Here is a 21,212-nt window from a genome sequence, read left to right as displayed (position 1 = left end):
TATAGGTCGATGATTGACTTAAAATAGGTTTTGAGCACGAATTGACTACAAACTACATCTCCCATAATGCATTCCGATTGTTACCAGCCAACATTATGGCTTCTCGCCACTAGAGAGCAGCAGAGTCACCTCAAGCTGCTTATTGATTTTTCCCAGCGAATAAAACTGAGACATAGACAAGCTAACATCAAAACGTCCAAGAAAAGAAAAATCGATTTACAAGTAAGACTGAAGGAAGATGTGTGTGAGTTGGTGTCAGGGCGGCAGGTCGCGCTAGACTTTTTTTGTTATCCGTTACTTTGACCGACAACATAAAAAAAATCGGTCCTGTACTATTTTTATCCATGAAATTACAATCATATTAACATCGGCTATTTAGTCGCATTTTATGCGGTTTAGTGAATATTCACCGTGAATCCAGATCCCATCACAGATTAAGCAGATAAATGTATCTAAATTTTTCTCGTAGTGAGAAAAACCACTGACTGAGACCCCAATAACTTTTAATAAATTAAATTAAGCGAATTTACTTAAATTAGCATCACTTCACCCGTTGGGGTCTGAACGCACTTCCTCCTGGTTCCCATCTGCAGAAAAATCTGCGCTAATTCATCAGTCAGTTGGATCTGTCTGATCCAAACAGATCAACTGAACTCTGAGTGTTTTACCCTGCGGGGTCCGGTGTGGCTTTTACCAGGATTTATTTATTTATTTATTTATTTATTTATTTATTTATTTATTTGCGTGGTTTCGCTTCTCCGAAACGGACAGATGTTACGTCTGCAGCTCCTCCAGAGCGCCGCCCTCCTGGGTAACGTGCACCAAGAAGGCTCCATTTGTTAAATCTGCTGGATGAGTTACTTCCAGCGGTTTCTAAGTCTTCGCAGCGGCGGAGCATCCTCTTTACTTTTCTCTGGTCTGTAGTGGAGGCTTGAATTTAAGCTCCATTTCAACCAAAGGTTTGTAAGGCGCTTCCTAACCAGACGCTCCAAAGCGTCCGGTCCAGAACTCTTCAACTCGCTGTCAGCTCCCGGTCAGAAAGACGCATTTAGTTCAGAGACCATGAGATGATATTCAGAAAGGATTTTTTTTTTAATTAATTGATTTCAGTTGCCTCTGAGACTAAATCTTTGCGTAAAGTCTATAATGTCTGCCCATGTGATTGTTTTTATTATTTGTTTGCTCACCTTTAAACAACTGATTTAAATATTGTAATTTTTAAACTGAGCAGTAATTTTACATCCATGGAAACTCAAATGTAATATTTAAAACTTCAATACATAAAATCAGTTATTTAACTATATGAGGTGGTGTTTATTTTATTTTTAACATTGTATTTTTATACATTTATGCTAGGGGTGCCCAAGTCTAGTTTTCCAGAGCTCCCATCTGCAGCTTTAGATGCATTCCTTCTCTAACACACCTGGACCATTGACTCATTATAAGCCTCTACAGAACTGAATGAGGGAAGTCAACCTTTTGTCTGGGGTGTTTTAGCAGGGATGCACTCCTGATTTGTACCGTCAATGTGGCCCGTTGAGGGGGTCAATATGCTGAAGTGGCCCTCGGTGAAACTGAGTTTGACACCCCTGCTCTAGAGCATTCCTCTTTAGGTCCAAAGATAATAACTTCACTTTCTGTTCAGAAAGTTTTGGCACATCCACACATTTCTCTGTTCTCAGCACCTGTTCAGTGAATGGATGGGGTCAAACGTCACCTGGTGACATCATAATGTAGACCTGTGTATCATCTGCGTCGTCATGGTAACTGATCTTACTTCCAGGACATTTATATATTATATTATATTATTTAGATATTTAGGAGGACAGCAGTGCTAGAATGATGTTGAAGAAAGGTTAAGAAGTTCTGGTGAGGTCTTCATTTAGATTATTGAAATATGTATTAACTGTTTTTAATTTTTAAACAAGTTAAACTATTTTATTATGAGAGGAGCAGGTCAGGGAAGACATAGGAGAGCCAGGTGGAGTTTCAGAGTGTGGAGATATAAAAATTAAATTAATTACAATAAAACCCCGTTGGTGGACACCTTCGGTGAAGGATGCTGTCAAGTTGAAGAAGGAGTCCCATCAGGCCTTTTTGGGCTGATGGGACTCCAGAAGCAGCTGATGGGTACCGGCGGGCGAAGCGGCACGCGGCTCGGGTGGCCGCTGAGGCAAAAACCCGGGCGTGGGAGGAGTTTGGAGAGGCCATGGAGAAAGACTTCTGCACAGCTTCGAGGCGATTCTGGTCCACCATCTGGCGTCTCAGGAGGGGGAGGGGCAGTGCAGCACCACCACTGTTTATAGTGGGGATGGTCTGCTGCTGACCTCGACTCGGGACGTTGTGGGCCAGTGGGTGGAATACTTCGAAGACCTCCTCAATCCCACCAACATGCCTTCTGTTGAGGAAGCTGAGCTTGGGGACTCTGGGTTGGGCTCTCCAATCTCTGGGGATGAAGTCGCCGAGGTGTTTAGGAAGCTCCTCAGTTGCAGGGCCCCGGGGTGGCAGGGCCCCTGGGGTGGATGAGATCCGCCCGGAGTTCCTTAAGGCTCTGGATGTTGTAGGGTTGTGTTGGCTCACGCGACTCTGCAATATCACATGGACATCAGGGGCAGTTCCCCTGGACTGGCAGACTGGGGTGGTGGTCCCCCTGTTCAAAAAGGGGGACCGGAGAGTGTGCTCCAATTACAGGAGGGTCACACTCTTAAGCCTCCCTGGTAAGGTCTATTCAGGGGTCCTGGAGAGGAGGGTCCGTTGGATAGTCGAACCTCGGATTCAGGAAGAGCAGTGTGGTTCTGGTTCTGGTCGTGGAACACTGGACCTGCACTACACCCTCAGCAGGGTCCTGGAGGGTTCTGGGAGTTCGCCCAATCAGTCTACATGTGTTTTGTGAACTTGGAGAAGGCGTTCGACCGTGTCCCTCTGGGGCCCTGTGGGGGGTTCTCCAGGACTATGGGGTACCGGGCCCTTTGATACAGACTGTCAGGTCCCTGTATGACCGGTGTCAGAGTCTGGTCTGCATTGCCGGCAGTAAGTCAGGCTCGTTTCCGGTGAGAGTTGGACTCCGCCAAGGCTGCCCTTTGTCACCGATTCTGTACTTTCATGGACAGAATCTCTGACCAGCTGAGGAGTTGAGGGGATCCGTTTTGGTGGCCTTAGGATCACATCTCTGCTTTTTGTGGATGATGTGGTCCTGTTGGCTTCATCAGGCCGTGATCTGCAGCTCTCACTGGAGCGGTTCGCGGCCGAGTGTGAAGCGGCCAGGATGAGGCTCAGTGCCTCCAAATCCGAGGCCGTGGTCTTGATAAGGGTAGAGAGCTTTCTCTGGGTCAGGGGGGTCGTCCTGCCCCAAGTGGAGGAGTTTAAGTTCTGGGGATCTTGTTCACAAATGAGGGAAGAAGGGAGCGGGAGATCGACAGTGGATTGGTGCAGTGTCTGCCGTGGAGCGGGCGCTGTACCGATCCGTCGTGGTGAAGAGAGAGCTGAGTGAAAAAGCGAAGCTCTCGATTTACCGGTCGATCTTCGTTCCCACCCTCATCTATGATTATGAGCTTTGGGTCATGACCGAAAGAACGAGGTCCCGGATACAAGCGGCCGAAACGGGTTTCCTCCGCAGGGTGGCTGGGCTCTCCCTTAGAGAGAGAAGCTCGGTCATCCGGGAGGGACTCAGAGTAGAGCCGCTGCTCCTCCACGTCGAGAGGAGCCAGTTGAGGCTCGGCCATCTGGTCAGGATGCCTCCTGGACGCCTCCCTGGTGAGGAGTTCAGGTCCCACCGGGAGGAGGGGAGACCCAGGACACGCTGAGGGACGATGTCTCTCTGCTGGGAACGGCTTGGGGTTCCTGGAGGAGCTGGAAGAGGCTGGAGAGGGAAGACTGGGCCTCCTTACTTAGGCTGCTGCCCCCGCGACCCGACCCCGGATAAGAGGATGAAAATGGATGGATGGACAATAAAACCAGAAAGGAGAACGGGTGAAGACTGATGTCAGGTTGATTTCTTTCAACGTTTCAATATTTTTTCCATTATTTCCACACTATAAGGTTAGGAGACAATAAGAAAAGTGCTTGAGGAGAGGTTTAAAAATAAATTAGTGAACATTTTTGCTTCACAGTAAATAGAGTTGAGATGTATAATAATGTATACATCTGAAAATTAAGTTGTTTAAATTCTCATTCTGTGTGATAAAAACACTTTTTATATTTAGTTCTCATTCTGACACTGTGCATCACTGTAGTGCCTGTTGTAAATCCATGAATCCATGCAGGAACATCAGGCTGCAGAGACAGAAACACATAACTGTAGATATTTTAGTTAAATGTTTGTGGCTGAAAATAACAGGAGAAAAAAACATTTAGGCTTTTTGCCTCAGTGTTTTTATGGCTCTTTGGTAAGTTACTGAATGCAGGGCTGGAAAGTGAGACTGAGTTAACAGTGAGGAGCTAAGGTGTCAGATGTGAAAAGTATCAGATCAAACTGTTGCACTGATGTAGGGAGATGTTCAAGAAGAACAAAACTTGTTTTGTGGATTTTATTTTTGTTGGTCAAGCTGCTGTATTGAGTTTCAAACTGCCGAGTCCCATTTTATGAGCTGTTTTCTACTTTGGTTTTGAGGTAGAACCAGTTCAATTGCGAGTCAATTTATATCAATGCATTTTGACCAATAAAATGTATCAGAATCTGTTAGCCTGTCTGTGCTACCAAAGTATGTAGCTTGCTAGTTGTCGGGCAAATGCTAAAGTGAGTGTTCATCCTGGAATGACCGTCATTATGCTATGCATGACTTTAATCTGATCATTGGATTGTAAATAGTAACATGTTAGATTACTTGTTACTGAAACAAGGGTCAGATTAGAGTAACGTGTTACTGACGTGTTGATGGACCTGAGTGGAGTTGGCCCCCCTCCTTCTTCAAATCAGACAAAATTGGTGTCAAACGTTTGTGCAGCAAAAATCTTCATTTGTACCGCTATCTTTTTAAAGATATTAGTCGTTTATAGAGGTCAACCAGCACAAATGTAGCCGAGTTGATTGACACCAATAATCGCTAAATGTTGCATACTTTTTTCAGATTTTATGGGTGATTGTGGTATTTTCCTGACCACCAATATTCCTGACTCAATGGACAGCAATGGCGCACGATATCCAGTCCAGTAATATACATCCATCCATATCAATGCTGCTGCCTCTCGCTCTGTCCTTCTCGCACTTCCCGCTACCTAGCAGTAGGTGTCAGGTTACATTGTGTTGCATTCAGTGTTGTTGGAAAAATGAGATTCATGCGCTTACTGTCCGATTTGCCGTAACTACTTATTGAATTCATAGTCGCCAGCTGTAGATCCGGTCAGTGGGTCTCTGATTCACTGACCTTCCTACAGGCATTGCTGGATCAGGGATGGTCTCCATCTAACCTGAAAGTATATATGGTTGCTATTCCTTATTGGCATGTTGGGCTGAATGGTTGTTCGGTGGGCCAAAACTAGAAATTTGTGCTGTTTTTGAGAGGTGCTCTGAGTTTTCATCCACCCAACTGCCCTGTGACCTTTCATGGGACATTTCTCTGGTGCTTGAGGCTCTTCAGTGCCCCCTGTTTGAACCCTCTGCATCTCCAGACCTCAAATGACTCTCACTGAAGGCAGCAATTCTTTTTTTATTCCTAAGGTGTCGCTGGAAACAGGCAGTACCCAGCTTCTCCATCTTGCCTGGTTTGACACTGAAGGCTCCTCCGAACCTCTGTGCCCTGTTCGTGCTCTTGAGGCATAGATCAATTCCACTGCATTTTTGTGAAAGACAAATAGCCTTTTTGTTTGCTATGCAGGCTCACTGAAATATCAGGCCGTTTCTAAGCAGACTGGTTTGTGGATTTGATCGCTAAGGCTTATGCCTTGCAGGACCAAACACTGCCAGCAGGAGTGAGGTGCCTATCTAGGAGGGGCATGTTGATCTCATTTGCTGCCATGACCGGGGTGCCATTGAACGTTAGATGCCATGAGGCCTCCTAGTACCTTTGCTTGGTTTTACAGGATGAATGTGGCTACACCTCATCCCCGTCATCAGGTAGGTGGTGTAGTAATTGTTCCATGGATGTTGCAGATTCCTCATGATCTTGTTTACATGAGTCATCCAGTTCTTTAACAAGCGCCTCCGGTGGTCAGTAGGGATGATGTAGAACGAGAGTTACTGCTGTAACTGCGGTTCTGTGAATCCCGGATGACCCCAGAGTGCTTGATCCCTTAGAATTATTGCTTTTTGTGAGAAGGTTGAGGGATTGAGCACAGGGTGTGATGTGACTACATAGAGTCGTGGGGTCACCGGCAGGTCACAGGTGACTTTGTTATGATTAACTCTAGACCTGCTCATGCGCATGAACATCAGATGCTTGAAGCACCGCCTCTCATCCGAGATTCATAAACCACAGTTACAGCAGTAACTCTTGTTCTTTATGTCAGACTGAAACCAATGCAGAACAGTTCTGAACTCTTCTGGAACTGGTTCCAGTTCTGGTCCGAATGGAACCAGAACTGGAACCATTTCAAGTCGGACCCAGCTCTCCAGTTGCTTCAATAGCAAATCAACGGTCTCTTTTTTTCCCTCCAGCTGTGTTTGCGTCAACAATTATGAAGTTCAGGAGAGACCGAGTGGAGCATCTCACCTTATAGATGATCTTTGCAGCTTCATTCAGAATGCACAGCTTCCAGTTCTCATCAGTGGTCTGGAGGTAGAAGAACATGAACCGTCAGCAGAGGCAGCCGGACGTCAGGCTGTGTGTGTGTGTGTGTGTGTGTGTGTGTGTGTGTGTGTGTGTGTGTGTGCACCTGCAGGCTGAGCTCTGACAGTGTTACTCCCATCGATAGGGGGCGCTGTGGATCTGACAGCTGAAAAACATCAATGAAGCTGAGAGTCAAGCAGAGCTTCAGGAGACAGAACCAGAATTGGGATTGGACAGGACCGGGTCAGAACTCACATCATCCTCGTAGCGCAGGTGGATGCTGCTGATCTTCACCTGCAGGTTCTTGATCACCTGTGTGGCAAGTTTCTCCATGAATGTGTCCTTCTTGTCCTCCTGAGGTTTATCTGAAACAAGCAGAGACAGTCAGGAACCGGGTCGGCTCCCTCTGGAAAAAACCAGAACCGACGTATCTTCTCAAAAGATCTGCATCTCTTTAAGGAGAAACATGAACTCACCTGCTTTGTGTTCATGTCGCTTCAGTTTCTTTAGAACTTTTTTGTGCTTTTTGGGTTTTTTACGTCCTTTTGGGACTTTGGCAGCGTTAAAGACAGAACAGCCATTAGAGAGAGAAAAGCTGGAAACAGAGAGACAGCAGGAAGCAGAAGAACCAGAAGCTTTGGACCTGATGGACTGAGTGAGCAGAGACACCAATCTGACTTTGGCCATCAGAAACCAGCATCTGGAGCTCTGGCAGTGATGCTGCCATGGACCCAATAAAGCCCAAACCACTGACTGGTCCCTGGTCCAAACCCTGGAGACAGCTGTCTCCTGTGTGTCTCTGAGTGTCTCAGTGTCTCTGGGTGTCTCAGTGTCTCTGGGTGTCTCCGGGTGTCTCAGTGTCTCCGGGTGTCTCAGTGTCTCTGGGTGTCTCAGTGTCTCCGGGTGTCTCAGTGTCTCCGGGTGTCTCAGTGTCTCCGGGTGTCTCAGTGTCTCTGGGTGTCTCCGGGTGTCTCAGTGTCTCCGGGTGTCTCAGTGTCTCCGGGTGTCTCAGTGTCTCTGGGTGTCTCCGGGTGTCTCAGTGTCTCTGGGTGTCTCAGTGTCTCTGGGTGTCTCAGTGTCTCTGGGTGTCTCAGTGTCTCTGGGTGTCTCTGAGTGTCTCAGTGTCTCTGGGTGTCTCAGTGTCTCTGGGTGTCTCAGTGTCTCTGGGTGTCTCTGAGTGTCTCAGTGTCTCTGAGTGTCTCAGTGTCTCTGGGTGTCTCAGTGTCTCAGTGTCTCTGGGTGTCTCAGTGTCTCTGGGTGTCTCAGTGTCTCTGGGTGTCTCAGTGTCTCTGGGTGTCTCAGTGTCTCTGGGTGTCTCAGTGTCTCTGGGTGTCTCTGGGTGTCTCAGTGTCTCTGGGTGTCTCAGTGTCTCCGGGTGTCTCAGTGTCTCCGGGTGTCTCAGTGTCTCCGGGTGTCTCAGTGTCTCCGGGTGTCTCAGTGTCTCTGGGTGTCTCAGTGTCTCAGTGTCTCAGTGTCTCTGGGTGTCTCAGTGTCTCTGGGTGTCTCTGGGTGTCTCAGTGTCTCTGGGTGTCTCAGTGTCTCTGGGTGTCTCAGTGTCTCAGTGTCTCTGGGTGTCTCAGTGTCTCTGGGTGTCTCGGTGTCTCAGTGTCTCTGGGTGTCTCAGTGTCTCTGGGTGTCTCAGTGTCTCAGTGTCTCTGGGTGTCTCAGTGTCTCTGGGTGTCTCAGTGTCTCTGGGTGTCTCAGTGTCTCAGTGTCTCTGGGTGTCTCAGTGTCTCTGGGTGTCTCAGTGTCTCTGGGTGTCTCCGGGTGTCTCAGTGTCTCCGGGTGTCTCAGTGTCTCCGGGTGTCTCAGTGTCTCCGGGTGTCTCAGTGTCTCCGGGTGTCTCAGTGTCTCTGGGTGTCTCCGGGTGTCTCAGTGTCTCTGGGTGTCTCAGTGTCTCTGGGTGTCTCAGTGTCTCAGTGTCTCTGGGTGTCTCAGTGTCTCAGTGTCTCTGGGTGTCTCAGTGTCTCAGTGTCTCTGGGTGTCTCAGTGTCTCTGGGTGTCTCAGTGTCTCAGTGTCTCTGGGTGTCTCAGTGTCTCTGGGTGTCTCAGTGTCTCTGGGTGTCTCAGTGTCTCAGTGTCTCTGGGTGTCTCAGTGTCTCTGGGTGTCTCAGTGTCTCTGGGTGTCTCCGGGTGTCTCAGGGTGTCTCAGTGTCTCCGGGTGTCTCAGTGTCTCTGGGTGTCTCAGTGTCTCCGGGTGTCTCAGTGTCTCCGGGTGTCTCAGTGTCTCCGGGTGTCTCAGTGTCTCTGGGTGTCTCCGGGTGTCTCAGTGTCTCCGGGTGTCTCAGTGTCTCCGGGTGTCTCAGTGTCTCCGGGTGTCTCAGTGTCTCTGGGTGTCTCAGTGTCTCTGGGTGTCTCTGAGTGTCTCAGTGTCTCTGGGTGTCTCAGTGTCTCTGGGTGTCTCAGTGTCTCTGGGTGTCTCTGAGTGTCTCAGTGTCTCTGAGTGTCTCAGTGTCTCTGGGTGTCTCAGTGTCTCAGTGTCTCTGGGTGTCTCAGTGTCTCTGGGTGTCTCAGTGTCTCTGGGTGTCTCTGTCTCTGGGTGTCTCAGTGTCTCTGGGTGTCTCAGTGTCTCTGGGTGTCTCAGTGTCTCTGGGTGTCTCAGTGTCTCTGGGTGTCTCAGTGTCTCAGTGTCTCCGAGTGTCTCTGGGTGTCTCCGAGTGTCTCTGGGTGTCTCCGAGTGTCTCTGGGTGTCTCCGAGTGTCTCAGTGTCTCTGGGTGTCTCAGTGTCTCCGGGTGTCTCAGTGTCTCAGTGTCTCCGGGTGTCTCAGTGTCTCCGGGTGTCTCAGTGTCTCCGGGTGTCTCAGTGTCTCCGGGTGTCTCAGTGTCTCTGGGTGTCTCAGTGTCTCAGTGTCTCTGGGTGTCTCAGTGTCTCTGGGTGTCTCTGGGTGTCTCAGTGTCTCTGGGTGTCTCAGTGTCTCTGGGTGACTCAGTGTCTCAGTGTCTCTGGGTGTCTCAGTGTCTCAGTGTCTCTGGGTGTCTCAGTGTCTCTGGGTGTCTCCGTGTCTCTGGGTGTCTCAGTGTCTCTGGGTGTCTCAGTGTCTCAGTGTCTCTGGGTGTCTCAGTGTCTCTGGGTGTCTCAGTGTCTCTGGGTGTCTCAGTGTCTCAGTGTCTCTGGGTGTCTCAGTGTCTCTGGGTGTCTCAGTGTCTCTGGGTGTCTCAGTGTCTCAGTGTCTCTGGGTGTCTCAGTGTCTCTGGGTGTCTCAGTGTCTCTGGGTGTCTCAGTGTCTCTGGGTGTCTCAGTGTCTCAGTGTCTCTGGGTGTCTCAGTGTCTCCGGGTGTCTCAGTGTCTCCGGGTGTCTCAGTGTCTCTGGGTGTCTCAGTGTCTCTGGGTGTCTCAGTGTCTCAGTGTCTCCGGGTGTCTCAGTGTCTCTGGGTGTCTCAGTGTCTCTGGGTGTCTCAGTGTCTCTGGGTGTCTCAGTGTCTCAGTGTCTCTGGGTGTCTCAGTGTCTCTGGGTGTCTCAGTGTCTCTGGGTGTCTCAGTGTCTCTGGGTGTCTCAGTGTCTCCGGGTGTCTCAGTGTCTCCGGGTGTCTCAGTGTCTCTGGGTGTCTCAGTGTCTCTGGGTGTCTCAGTGTCTCTGGGTGTCTCAGTGTCTCTGGGTGTCTCAGTGTCTCTGGGTGTCTCAGTGTCTCAGTGTCTCTGGGTGTCTCAGTGTCTCCGGGTGTCTCAGTGTCTCCGGGTGTCTCAGTGTCTCTGGGTGTCTCAGTGTCTCAGTGTCTCTGGGTGTCTCAGTGTCTCTGGGTGTCTCAGTGTCTCTGGGTGTCTCAGTGTCTCTGGGTGTCTCAGTGTCTCTGGGTGTCTCAGTGTCTCTGGGTGTCTCAGTGTCTCTGGGTGTCTCTGGGTGTCTCAGTGTCTCTGGGTGTCTCAGTGTCTCTGAGTGTCTCAGTGTCTCTGGGTGTCTCCGAGTGTCTCAGTGTCTCTGGGTGTCTCAGTGTCTCTGGGTGTCTCAGTGTCTCTGGGTGTCTCAGTGTCTCAGTGTCTCTGAGTGTCTCAGTGTCTCTGGGTGTCTCAGTGTCTCAGTGTCTCTGAGTGTCTCAGTGTCTCTGGGTGTCTCAGTGTCTCTGGGTGTCTCAGTGTCTCAGTGTCTCTGAGTGTCTCAGTGTCTCTGGGTGTCTCAGTGTCTCAGTGTCTCAGTGTCTCTGGGTGTCTCAGTGTCTCTGGGTGTCTCAGTGTCTCTGGGTGTCTCAGTGTCTCTGGGTGTCTCAGTGTCTCTGGGTGTCTCAGTGTCTCTGGGTGTGTTACCATCGAGCTGCTCCTTGTAAACCACGCTCTCCAGACCGAACAGCAGATCTCCGGTCTGAGACGCTGACAGCAAACGCAGCATGAACAGGACAGAGAGAGAGTTAGTGAGGACACCTGCAGGCTCATGCAGCAAGTGTGGGCACCGAATTCGGTACTTTATTATTGGTAACGACCGAATCTGTCGATACTACCGAGCACCTATTCACGTAAAATCAAACGGTACCATGTTTCAGTATCCAAGCGCATCATTGCGACCGTATCGAGGAAGAGTGGTGGATTTTCCATGCTTGTTCTTGAAGGCAGCACAGCAGCGCAAAGACGTGATGACGTCAGCAGCCGCTACTTCAGTAAACTCAGTCAGCATAGCCGGTACAAAACACTAAAAGGTATGGCTCCACTTTTCAAAATGCGATCCAAATTATGCTTGTTGCAATATTTGTAACACAAAGCACAAGGCCAGCGGAGGAAACACGTCTGGTTTGAGAAAGAACCTGGTTAAGCACAAGATTTTTCTAAATGCTGAAGAGTGCATGATTTTCTACAGCCTGACCTACAACTGCTGCATTAGCCTCCGTTAGCATGTAGCCAGCAGCACGGATGAACAAATGCTTAATACATTTGGTGATGGCAACATTTACGATGCAAGTGAGGGGAAATGACAAATAGGAGTACATGGAACTGGATTTTAATGTGTGCAATATGACAAAACACTCCGTTAGTCGCTCTGAAGAGTTTTCACTTTGAAGAAATTTGTCAAACAGCTGTCAAGTTACAATATAAAGACATCTTGATTCAGCCATTTTCTTCCATCCTTGTCCCAGTAGGGCCAGGAGGGGTGCTGGTGCCTCCCCAGCGGTCAACAGGTGAGAGGTGAGGTCACCCAGGACGGGTCACCATGGACGGGTCACCATCGGGTCACCATGGACCGGTCACCTGGGACGGGTCACCCGGGACCGGTCACCCGGGACGGGTCACCCTGGACGGGTCACCCAGGACCGGTCACCCTGGACGGGTCACCCAGGACCGGTCACCCAGGACCGGTCACCCGGGACGGGTCACCCAGTACGGGTAACCCGGGACGGGTCACCCAGTACGGGTCACCCGGGACGGGTCACCCGAGACGGGTCACCCTGGACGGGTCACCCTGGACGGGTCACCCTGGACGGGTCACCCGGGACGGGTCACCCGGGACCGGTCACCCTGGACGGGTCACCCGGGACGGGTCACCCTGGACGGGTCACCCGGGACGGGTCACCCGGGACGGGTCACCCGGGACCGGTCACCCGGGACGGGTCACCCTGGACGGGTCACCCGGGACGGGTCACCCTGGACGGGTCACCCTGGACGGGTCACTCTGGACGGGTCACCCAGGACCGGTCACCCTGGACGGGTCACCCAGGACGGGTCACCCAGGACCGGTCACCCTGGACGGGTCACCCAGGACGGGTCACTCTGGACCGGTCAACAGTCCATTGCAGGGCAACACAGAGACAGACGGGACAAACAACCACAAACACCAGGGAGATTTTACACAGACCAATTAACCTGACAGTCGTGTTTCTGGACTGTGGGAGGAAACCGGAGGCACAGGGAGAACATGCAGACTCCATGCAGAAAGACCGGGCCGGGAATCGAACTCAGGACCTTCTTGCTGCACAGAAACAGCTCTACCAAGAATTAGATATGCTAAAAAAATAGCGTTTATTAAAAAGCAACATGCACAAAAGTACCAAAAACTGGTACCGTTGAGTACCAACACCGATTCCCAGGAACCGGATATTGGTACTGAATCGATTCAAGTGTAAAAGGTTCCCATCCCTAACCTGCAGACTCATGCAGTCGTGCTCAGACTCGCCCCTGTGGGCGACCAGGCCAGTCCAGTCGCTGATGCAGGACCTCCTAATATCAATGACCTGTTCTTGTTTGGCTCTTCTGTTATTGCGGGAGCCAATCACAGCCTTCCTGGCTGAGCCAATCACAGCCTTCCTGGCTGAGCCAATCACAGCCTTCCTGGCTGAGCCAATCACAGCCTTCCTGGCTGAGCCAATCACAGCCTTCCTGGCTGAGCCAATCACAGCTTTCCTGGCTGAGCCAATCACAGCCTTCCTGGCTGAGCCAATCACAGCCTTCCTGGCTGAGCCAATCACAGCTTTCCTGGCTGAGCCAATCACAGCCTTCCTGGCTGAGCCAATCACAGCCTTCCTGGCTGAGCCAATCACAGCCTTCCTGGCTGAGCCAATCACAGCCTTCCTGGCTGAGCCAATCACAGCTTTCCTGGCTGAGCCAATCACAGCTTTCCTGGCTGAGCCAATCACAGCTTTCCTGGCTGAGCCAATCACAGCTTTCCTGGCTGAGCCAATCACAGCCTTCCTGGCTGAGCCAATCACAGCCTTTTGAGCAGCAGCTGAAAGCAACAATGAAGAGAAAGAGGGGAAAAGCCAAAGACAGCAACAAGTTGGGGTCGGCCTCACCTCTTCGTGTCGCGCTCTGCAGCGCCTCCTCGATGCGCTGCAGCTCCTTCTGCTTCGCCTCCTGCTGGTAGCGCTCCTCCTTCGCTGCATCGTACTTTATCGCTGGGGAAGACAAAAGGCGATGTTAAGGAAGGGAAAGCAGCTGGATGGACCTGCAGAAACTACGCTGATTAACCCCAGAAGAAGAATCACTAGCAGCATGCAGCTAAAAACACAAGCAGGTCTAACCAGCAGCAAACCAGACGTTCAGGCTAACTGGTTTCACTGGATCACTCCTGACTGCAGCCAACTGTTGCAAGGAGTCCAGGTTGATAACTGGGATCAGTTGGAATGCATGTGTGATGGAGATTAAATGATTTCTTTGTAAAGTGACTTGAGACAATATTTGTTGTAATTGGTGCTTTATATGTAACGTGAACCAGCTGGTGGACCTCTGGTGAACTACTGGTTCTGGGGAAAACCAGTTCAACCCAGAGTCCAGACCCAGTTGCCTCCAGATCAGCCAGCAGCAGAAAGGAGTCCAGGGTCCAGTTCCGAGTCCAGACCGGTTGTTAGCAGTTTGGGTTAGAAATAAAATGAGACGGCACTCGGTACTAGCGGAACAAGTCAGCCTCGGGCCGGGGGGCGGGGCCAAATACCGGGCCCCTTACGTGGAGCGAAACTGAAACTGTTGAGCGGGTGGGGGGGGGGGGATTTAACATTAAATACACCCTTCTCAACAGGCGAGGGCGCACTTTCACATAATCACATATTTCAATGACTTGAAACCATTCCTCCCCGGTTTGGGGGGCAGCAGCCCCCCCCAGGCCCTTATAGCTCCGCGCCTGGCACTCAGGCTGCACCATGTTGGTAAATCTATATAAAGTTGGGAAATGTTGTGATGACAATATCAGGAGTGATATCTGGCTGGTCCCTCCGTCCATCTCTGTCTGTTTCTTCCTCAGTGTGACTTTCAGCGTTTAGGGGAACGTCAGCAGATTCTCCTACTGGATAAATGCTGGATCAGCACAACAAATATGACTTCAGAACTCTTAAAATATGTTTTCATTGCACTCCCTACAGTCCTTTGCTAAATGATCATGTACCGGCCCGTCTGACGAGCGCTGGCTTTTCTGTGGTTCATTTAAATTCAACGAGTTGATCTTCGAAAATCATCTGCTGTCTGCGCAGAATCCAAAACAGATTTATTCAGTTTTATGACCGACACAGAAACCAAGACTTGGAGCCCAAAGGTCCACAGAACAGGAAACCCAAAACACAACCTGATGAACAGGATCTGACGCTTCAAAATAAAAGTCTCTCAGCCCTAATTTCAAAGCCAGGTGTGTTTCCTTGTAGAGATCGACCGCCACCTCCCGTCGGCAGCTTATTGTTATAAGGAGACACTTTCAGCTGAGACTGAGCTAGAACACACCACACACACACACACACACACACACCATCATGTTCAGCATGCTGTCGGCCGTCTGAACCAGACTCTGATCAGAAGCATCCGGCGGACGGTTTCTGTTCTGATGACACTTACTGGCTCCAGGAACGACCAGCAGGTAGAGCCCGTCCAGCGTGGCCACCACCGCGTCGCCGTACAGATTCTTCCAGGGGATCTTCAGCGTCAGCTTGCCTGAAACCGACAAGATGGAGGATTACTGAGATCTCAGCAGAACCTGGTGGAGAACCGAGCAGCGCAGCTTCGACACGGCAAGAAACATTTCAGTAACTCTGGGCTGACAGAGCCTGGAAGAGCCTGGAGGAGCCTGGAGGAGCCTGGAGGAGCCTGGGGGAGCCTGGGGGAGCCTGGAGGAGCCTGGAGGAGCCTGGAGGAGCCTGGGGGAGCCTGGAGGAGCCTGGAGGAGCCTGGGGGAGCCTGGAGGAGCCTGGAGGAGCCTGGGGGAGCCTGGAGGAGCCTGGAGGAGCCTGGGGGAGCCTGGGGGAGCCTGGAGGAGCCTGGGGGAGCCTGGGGGAACCTGGGGGAGCCTGGGGGAACCTGGGGGAGCCTGGGGGAGCCTGGGGGAGCCTGGAGGAACCTGGGGGAGCCTGGGGGAGCCTGGGGGAGCCTGGGGGAGCCTGGGGGAACCTGGGGGAGCCTGGGGGAGCCTGGAGGAGCCTGGGGGAGCCTGGAGGAGCCTGGAGGAACCTGGGGGAGCCTGGGGGAACCTGTGTAACCCTTCTATGTTATGTTGTAACCCTGTTACACCTGAAAATGCCTGAAGGTGTGAGCTGGCGTTGTGGTAGAAACTCATAGTTTTGGATCATGTTTCACTGCATGAACAGAATGAAGGACCAGGAAGGTGGAGAAGTTTCTAAGCTGAACAAAAGTTGCAGAATTTATCTATCTAACAGAAATAATGAATTTAAAGAATCCAGCTGTTTAACCATTTAAGGAGTCCCTAAATGCATCAATTTCTCTTTAGCCAACAGTCCAGCATGGTGAAGGAAACAGGAAGTTAACTTTGCCCTTCAATCAAAGTATTAAAACAGAGAAACACAAATTAGGTTCAATACTCACCAATCTGTCCAGCTTTTACTTTGAAGGGAACATCAAACTCGCTCTGAAACATAAACAAAGTCAGTCATAGTCTGGGCCTGAAGGGGCGCCCCATGAGAGCTCCTGCTCTGAGCCGCCACCAGGTCATGTGATCTGCTGCCAAGCTGCAGGGATGATGATGGCCCATCATCAGTTTGCTTAAGGCAAGCATCAGCAACACAAAGATGCTGTTTTTCAAAATAAAAGCAGCCTCCAGAAGACTTACCAGAGCGTTTTCCTTCACCCTCAGGTTCTCCAGAACTACATTTCCTGCAGAAACACAGAGAACAGAATCAGCTGGGTTCTGGTTGCAGCCTGTCAGCCAGCAGGACTTTGTGTGGAAACAACAACAAGCATCAGCAGCTGAAGACCAGCAGCAGCTTCTCCTTAATGAACTGCAGGTATTGATGAACCTGATCAGGACCAGAGGAGAACCTGCTGGTTCTTCTTCAGGGGATTTTCCATCAATACTGACAGTTGAATGCTGATTGGTGGGGCCTCCCAGGTGATTCATCAGATGAAGGAATGCAGGCAGACTGGCAGGTGAGGATGGAGAGACGCATCAGTGTGCAGACATGTTGGCGTGTCGCTGGCCTGATTTTAAGCTCCATATTCACTAATTAAGCAGCGAGGACAAGACCTTTTGAATCTATTATTTGTTTTTATTACTTAATTTATTTAGTGATGTTGTTTAGGGCCAACTTGAACCTCTAAACATTTTACCAAGATCTTTCCAACAAAAACTGAACCAAACAGCAAACCAAGAAAACGTCAGGCCTCTTTGCTGACAGAGCTGGAGGTGGAGCTAGAGGAGGAGGTGGAGCTGGAGGTGGAGCTGGAGGTGGAGCTGGAGGTGGAGGTGGAGCTGGAGGTGGAGCTGGAGCTGGAGGTGGAGCTGGAGGTGGAGCTGGAGCTGGAGGTGGAGCTGGAGGTGGAGGTGGAGCTGGAGGTGGAGCTGGAGGTGGAGCTGCAGGTGGAGGTGGAGCTGGAGGTGGAGCTGCAGGTGGAGGTGGAGCTGGAGGTGGAGCTGCAGGTGGAGGTGGAGCTGGAGGTGGAGCTGGAGGTGGAGCTGCAGGTGGAGGTGGAGCTGGAGGTGGAGCTGCAGGTGGAGGTGGAGCTGGAGGTGGAGCTGCAGGTGGAGGTGGAGCTGGAGGTGGAGCTGCAGGTGGAGGTGGAGCTGGAGGTGGAGCTGGAGGTGGAGCTGGAGGTGGAGCTGCAGGTGGAGGTGGAGCTGGAGGTGGAGCTGCAGGTGGAGGTGGAGCTGGAGGTGGAGCTGCAGGTGGAGCTGGAGGTGGAGCTGGAGGTGGAGCTGGAGGTGGAGCTGGAGGTGGAGCTAGAGGTGGAGGTGGAGCTGGAGCTGGAGGTGGAGGTGGAGCTGGAGGAGAAGGTGGAGGTGGAGCTGGAGCTGGAGGTGGAGGTGGAGCTGGAGGAGAAGGTGGAGGTGGAGCTGGAGCTGGAGGTGGAGCTAGAGGTGGAGCTGGAGGTGGAGCTAGAGGTGGAGCTGGAGGTGGAGCTAGAGGTGGAGCTGGAGGTGGAGCTGGAGGTGGAGGTGGAGCTGGAGGTGGAGGTGGAGCTGGAGGTGGAGCTGGAGGTGGAGGTGGAGCTGGAGGTGGAGCTGGAGGTGGAGGTGGAGCTAGAGGTGGAGCTGGAGGTGGAGCTGCAGGTGGAGCTGCAGGTGGAGGTGGAGCTGGAGGTGGAGCTGCAGGTGGAGGTGGAGCTGGAGGTGGAGCTGCAGGTGGAGGTGGAGCTGGAGGTGGAGCTGCAGGTGGAGGTGGAGCTGGAGGTGGAGCTAGAGGTGGAGCTGGAGGTGGAGCTGGAGGTGGAGCTGGAGGTGGAGCTGCAGGTGGAGGTGGAGCTGGAGGTGGAGCTGCAGGTGGAGGTGGAGCTGGAGGTGGAGCTGCAGGTGGAGGTGGAGCTGGAGGTGGAGCTGGAGGTGGAGCTGCAGGTGGAGCTGGAGGTGGAGCTGGAGGTGGAGCTGGAGGTGGAGCTGGAGGTGGAGGTGGAGCTGGAGGTGGAGCTGCAGGTGGAGCTGGAGGTGGAGCTAGAGGTGGAGGTGGAGCTGGAGCTGGAGGTGGAGCTGGAGGAGAAGGTGGAGGTGGAGCTGGAGGTGGAGCTAGAGGTGGAGCTGGAGGTGGAGCTGGAGGTGGAGCTGGAGGTGGAGGTGGAGCTGGAGGTGGAGCTGGAGGTGGAGCTGGAGGTGGAGGTGGAGCTGGAGGAAAAGGTGGAGGTGGAGCTAGAGGTGGAGGTGGAGCTGGAGCTGGAGGTGGAGCTGGAGGTGGAGCTAGAGCTGGAGGTGGAGCTGGAGGTGGAGGTGGAGCTGGAGCTGGAGGTGGAGCTGCAGGTGGAGCTGGAGGTGGAGCTGCAGGTGGAGCTGGAGGTGGAGCTAGAGCTGGAGGTGGAGGTGGAGCTGCAGGTGGAGGTGGAGCTGGAGGTGGAGCTAGAGGAGGAGGTGGAGCTGGAGGTGGAGCTGGAGGTGGAGCTGGAGGTGGAGCTAGAGCTGGAGGTGGAGGTGGAGCTGCAGGTGGAGGTGGAGCTGGAGGTGGAGCTGGAGGTGGAGCTAGAGCTGGAGGTGGAGGTGGAGCTGCAGGTGGAGGTGGAGCTGGAGCTGGAGGTGGAGCTGCAGGTGGAGCTGGAGGTGGAGCTGCAGGTGGAGGTGGAGCTGTTCGTCTGCAGCGACTGCGATCCCAGGATGGGAAGACATCAGCAGTGACCTCAGAACAGCAACTATTGCTGCTCGTGAACCTCAGGAGGGTCAAAGGTCATCTCCAGATCATCTGGAGTCCATTATCTTCCAGAGAGGAAAACTTCCCAGAAGTCCCACCAGATTCAGAGGTCAAAGGTCAGAGCATAAAGCTCAGAGAAATGACCAGTAACCCCAGAGCTCCATCTCAGACTGTACAGGCCTTCTTTAGCAGGTAAAAGGTTAAAGGTCATATTTGGTAATGAAGCACAGCACCATGACCTCAAACCAGCTGAAAAGCACGGTGGTGGAGGGTAATGATGTGGGTCCAGTCAGGCAGAAACCAGCACAGTCCCAGCTCCAGTTGGGTCAGCCCCATTTCCAGACCTTTGGACCCTCAGCCAGGACTTCATAATGAATGAATGAATGAATGAATGAATGAACATTATTAATCCCAGAGGGAAAACAACCCCTCCAAAACATACACATCAGAGGAAGACGCCACACACACATGCTGAGGGGTAATCATCAGTTATTCTTACCAGCATTAAACACACTGAACAAATTAACCCTCTATGGCATGACTTTTTGTTTTTTTGGGGAAAAAATATTTTCCTGCATTCTTTTGGGAGCTTGTTGGTCCCTAATTACATATCAATCATAAAATCGGACCCTAACCTCCCAGAACCGGATTTGGGTTTGTTGCCTCAGGGCAGCATTGAGCTACAAGGGGTCTAAAACGGCAAGTTTTCTACAGTGATTATGAGAAATGAAATACAAATCAAACAAAAACTATATTCATAAAAAAAACCTTTTTTGACAAAAATAAATGAGACATGGTTCCAACTCACCAAATATAAAATAAACAACTAACTTTCATTAATGAATGGTGCAGTTGTGCAAATTACTAAAACGAGCATTTGTGTGTTTGGCAGAGTTAGAATCACTAAGGATGTTGAAATCAGTCTTTTTCCCCATTATATGTTAAACATCAGGAAGGAATTGCTGATGTGAAAAAAAGTGTGTATCACATTTTTGGCACTTGATTATTGGCGTACCTGGGAATCACCATCTGGTTATCTGATTATCTATGGGTTGTAGTGACCAGATTCATATCAGTGACAGGACTTAGGGCTGCAGGTTCTTTTTATAAGAGTTTGTAGATCTGATTTTTTGGTAGAATTTGAGCCAAGCAAAGGACAACATTTCCACCAGCTCCCATATCTGGTAGATTTGGCCCTGTGTAGATTCTCAAGTTGTAAGGAACACCATCTGCACCAGCCATATGAAGTTCCCTGCAGACCCATATATTTGGGTTCAGCAGGTATTGCTTCAGTCTTTGCCTGCCTTGGAATGGGGCCATTTGTTCATTGATGACCAGCTCTTCACCCTTTGGGACTGAAGTCAGTTTTGAGGATAAACAAACAATGAAATAATGGTTTTACAATGGATCCTCATGTTTTCATTGGGAATGACCCCAGCTTATGAGCCATGCACATTTTGTCCATGAAATGATCTGGCATCCATCTCCTGTTGCTGTTAGTCAATAATAAAGTTAAAAAAAATGGCTTTGATAATTATTTTGTAATCAATTGTATATCATCGCATTAGAATAATGTTGTCTGAGCAAAAGGGCCCTAAATGCACAATGTTGCCCTGAGGCAACAAACAAAAAAACACAGTTTTAGCATATAAATTATAAAAAAACAAATTGTCTTGAAATGATCTATAATGCTTCTTTACATAATCACAGATATTAAAATATTTTAGTTAGAGTGACCCAAATTTAAACATGAAGAAAACTGATGCATAACTTACAAGTAGGAGGCAAGGTGTAGCATGCACCTCCGCTTCATAAAAAGGACTGCTGCTCTTCTAAGTAAAAGGTCACATGAACCTCAATACCTCTTTTATTTGGACAAAAATATGTCTGGAGGTATTTTAAATCATCAAACCCCCAAAAATAAAATAAAGGAGCAACGTGAGGTACAGAAATGTGGTTTGTTGCCTGAGAGCAACGGTATGCCATAGAGGGTTAACAGAATAAAGCCTCTGTGTGTGTGTGTGTGTGTGTGTGTGTGTGTGTGTGTGTGTGTGTGTGTGTGTGTGTGTGTGTGTGTGTGTGTGTGTGTGTGTGTGTGTGTGTGTGCGCGCGCTGATAAACTGCACCATGCAGACTGCAACATGAACGGCTCCAGCCAGATCTGATCCGGGACCAGTTGGTCAGGCTGCACAGGTGCATGAAGTTGGTGGGGGTCACTTATTTTTGTTTCCCAGCGGCTCCTTTAAACTCCATGAAGACCAGTGAAGTGGAGGTTTTCCGTCCAGACTTCTTTCCAATAACAGCGGATTTAATGAAACCTGGTTCTTACCAGAAGTTACACCTGAAAGCCCGGTTCTGTTCGGGTCCAGGTTGGTCTTTGTTGGTCAGACTTTAATTCGGGGTATATTTGAGTTGCTGTCTGTATATTTAATCAATAATCCGTTCAATTATAGTCGTAGAGTCGCTGTCGTTTCCGGGATTAACACGGGTTCTGCTCAATAAACTTTAGATTCCAACAGAAATAGGAGGGATCTGTTTTAAAATAATGGC

At 50.7% G+C, this 21,212-nt stretch overlaps 1 protein-coding gene across 4 annotated transcripts in view; it reads right to left on the bottom strand.

Moving 5' to 3' along the window:
* vps13c (vacuolar protein sorting 13 homolog C) overlaps window positions 1-21,212 on the bottom strand; it is an 88,103-nt gene that overhangs the window by 66,548 nt on the left and 343 nt on the right. For 3 of the 4 annotated variants that reach the window (XM_088003234.1, XM_088003232.1, XM_088003233.1), the window contains exons 2-8: window positions 16,166-16,209; window positions 15,922-15,964; window positions 14,941-15,036; window positions 13,416-13,517; window positions 6,960-7,069; window positions 6,811-6,870; window positions 6,648-6,707 (exon numbers count right to left, since the gene is read on the bottom strand). In XM_088003234.1, the coding sequence (XP_087859360.1) occupies window positions 6,648-6,707; window positions 6,811-6,870; window positions 6,960-7,069; window positions 13,416-13,517; window positions 14,941-15,036; window positions 15,922-15,964; window positions 16,166-16,209 (515 nt within the window). Of the gene's footprint in view, window positions 1-6,647; window positions 6,708-6,810; window positions 6,871-6,959; window positions 7,070-7,180; window positions 7,256-10,944; window positions 11,008-13,415; window positions 13,518-14,940; window positions 15,037-15,921; window positions 15,965-16,165; window positions 16,210-21,212 lie in introns of all 4 variants that reach the window. The other variant, XM_088003235.1, reaches the window with a different exon arrangement.

The sequence above is a fragment of the Poecilia mexicana genome, unplaced genomic scaffold, assembly GCF_051168715.1.
Source record: "Poecilia mexicana isolate PSO_F unplaced genomic scaffold, ASM5116871v1 scaffold_23, whole genome shotgun sequence".
Taxonomy (NCBI): domain Eukaryota; kingdom Metazoa; phylum Chordata; class Actinopteri; order Cyprinodontiformes; family Poeciliidae; genus Poecilia; species Poecilia mexicana.
The sequence above is the reverse complement of the archived record's forward strand: the minus strand, read 5'-3'. Positions and strand labels throughout refer to the sequence as shown.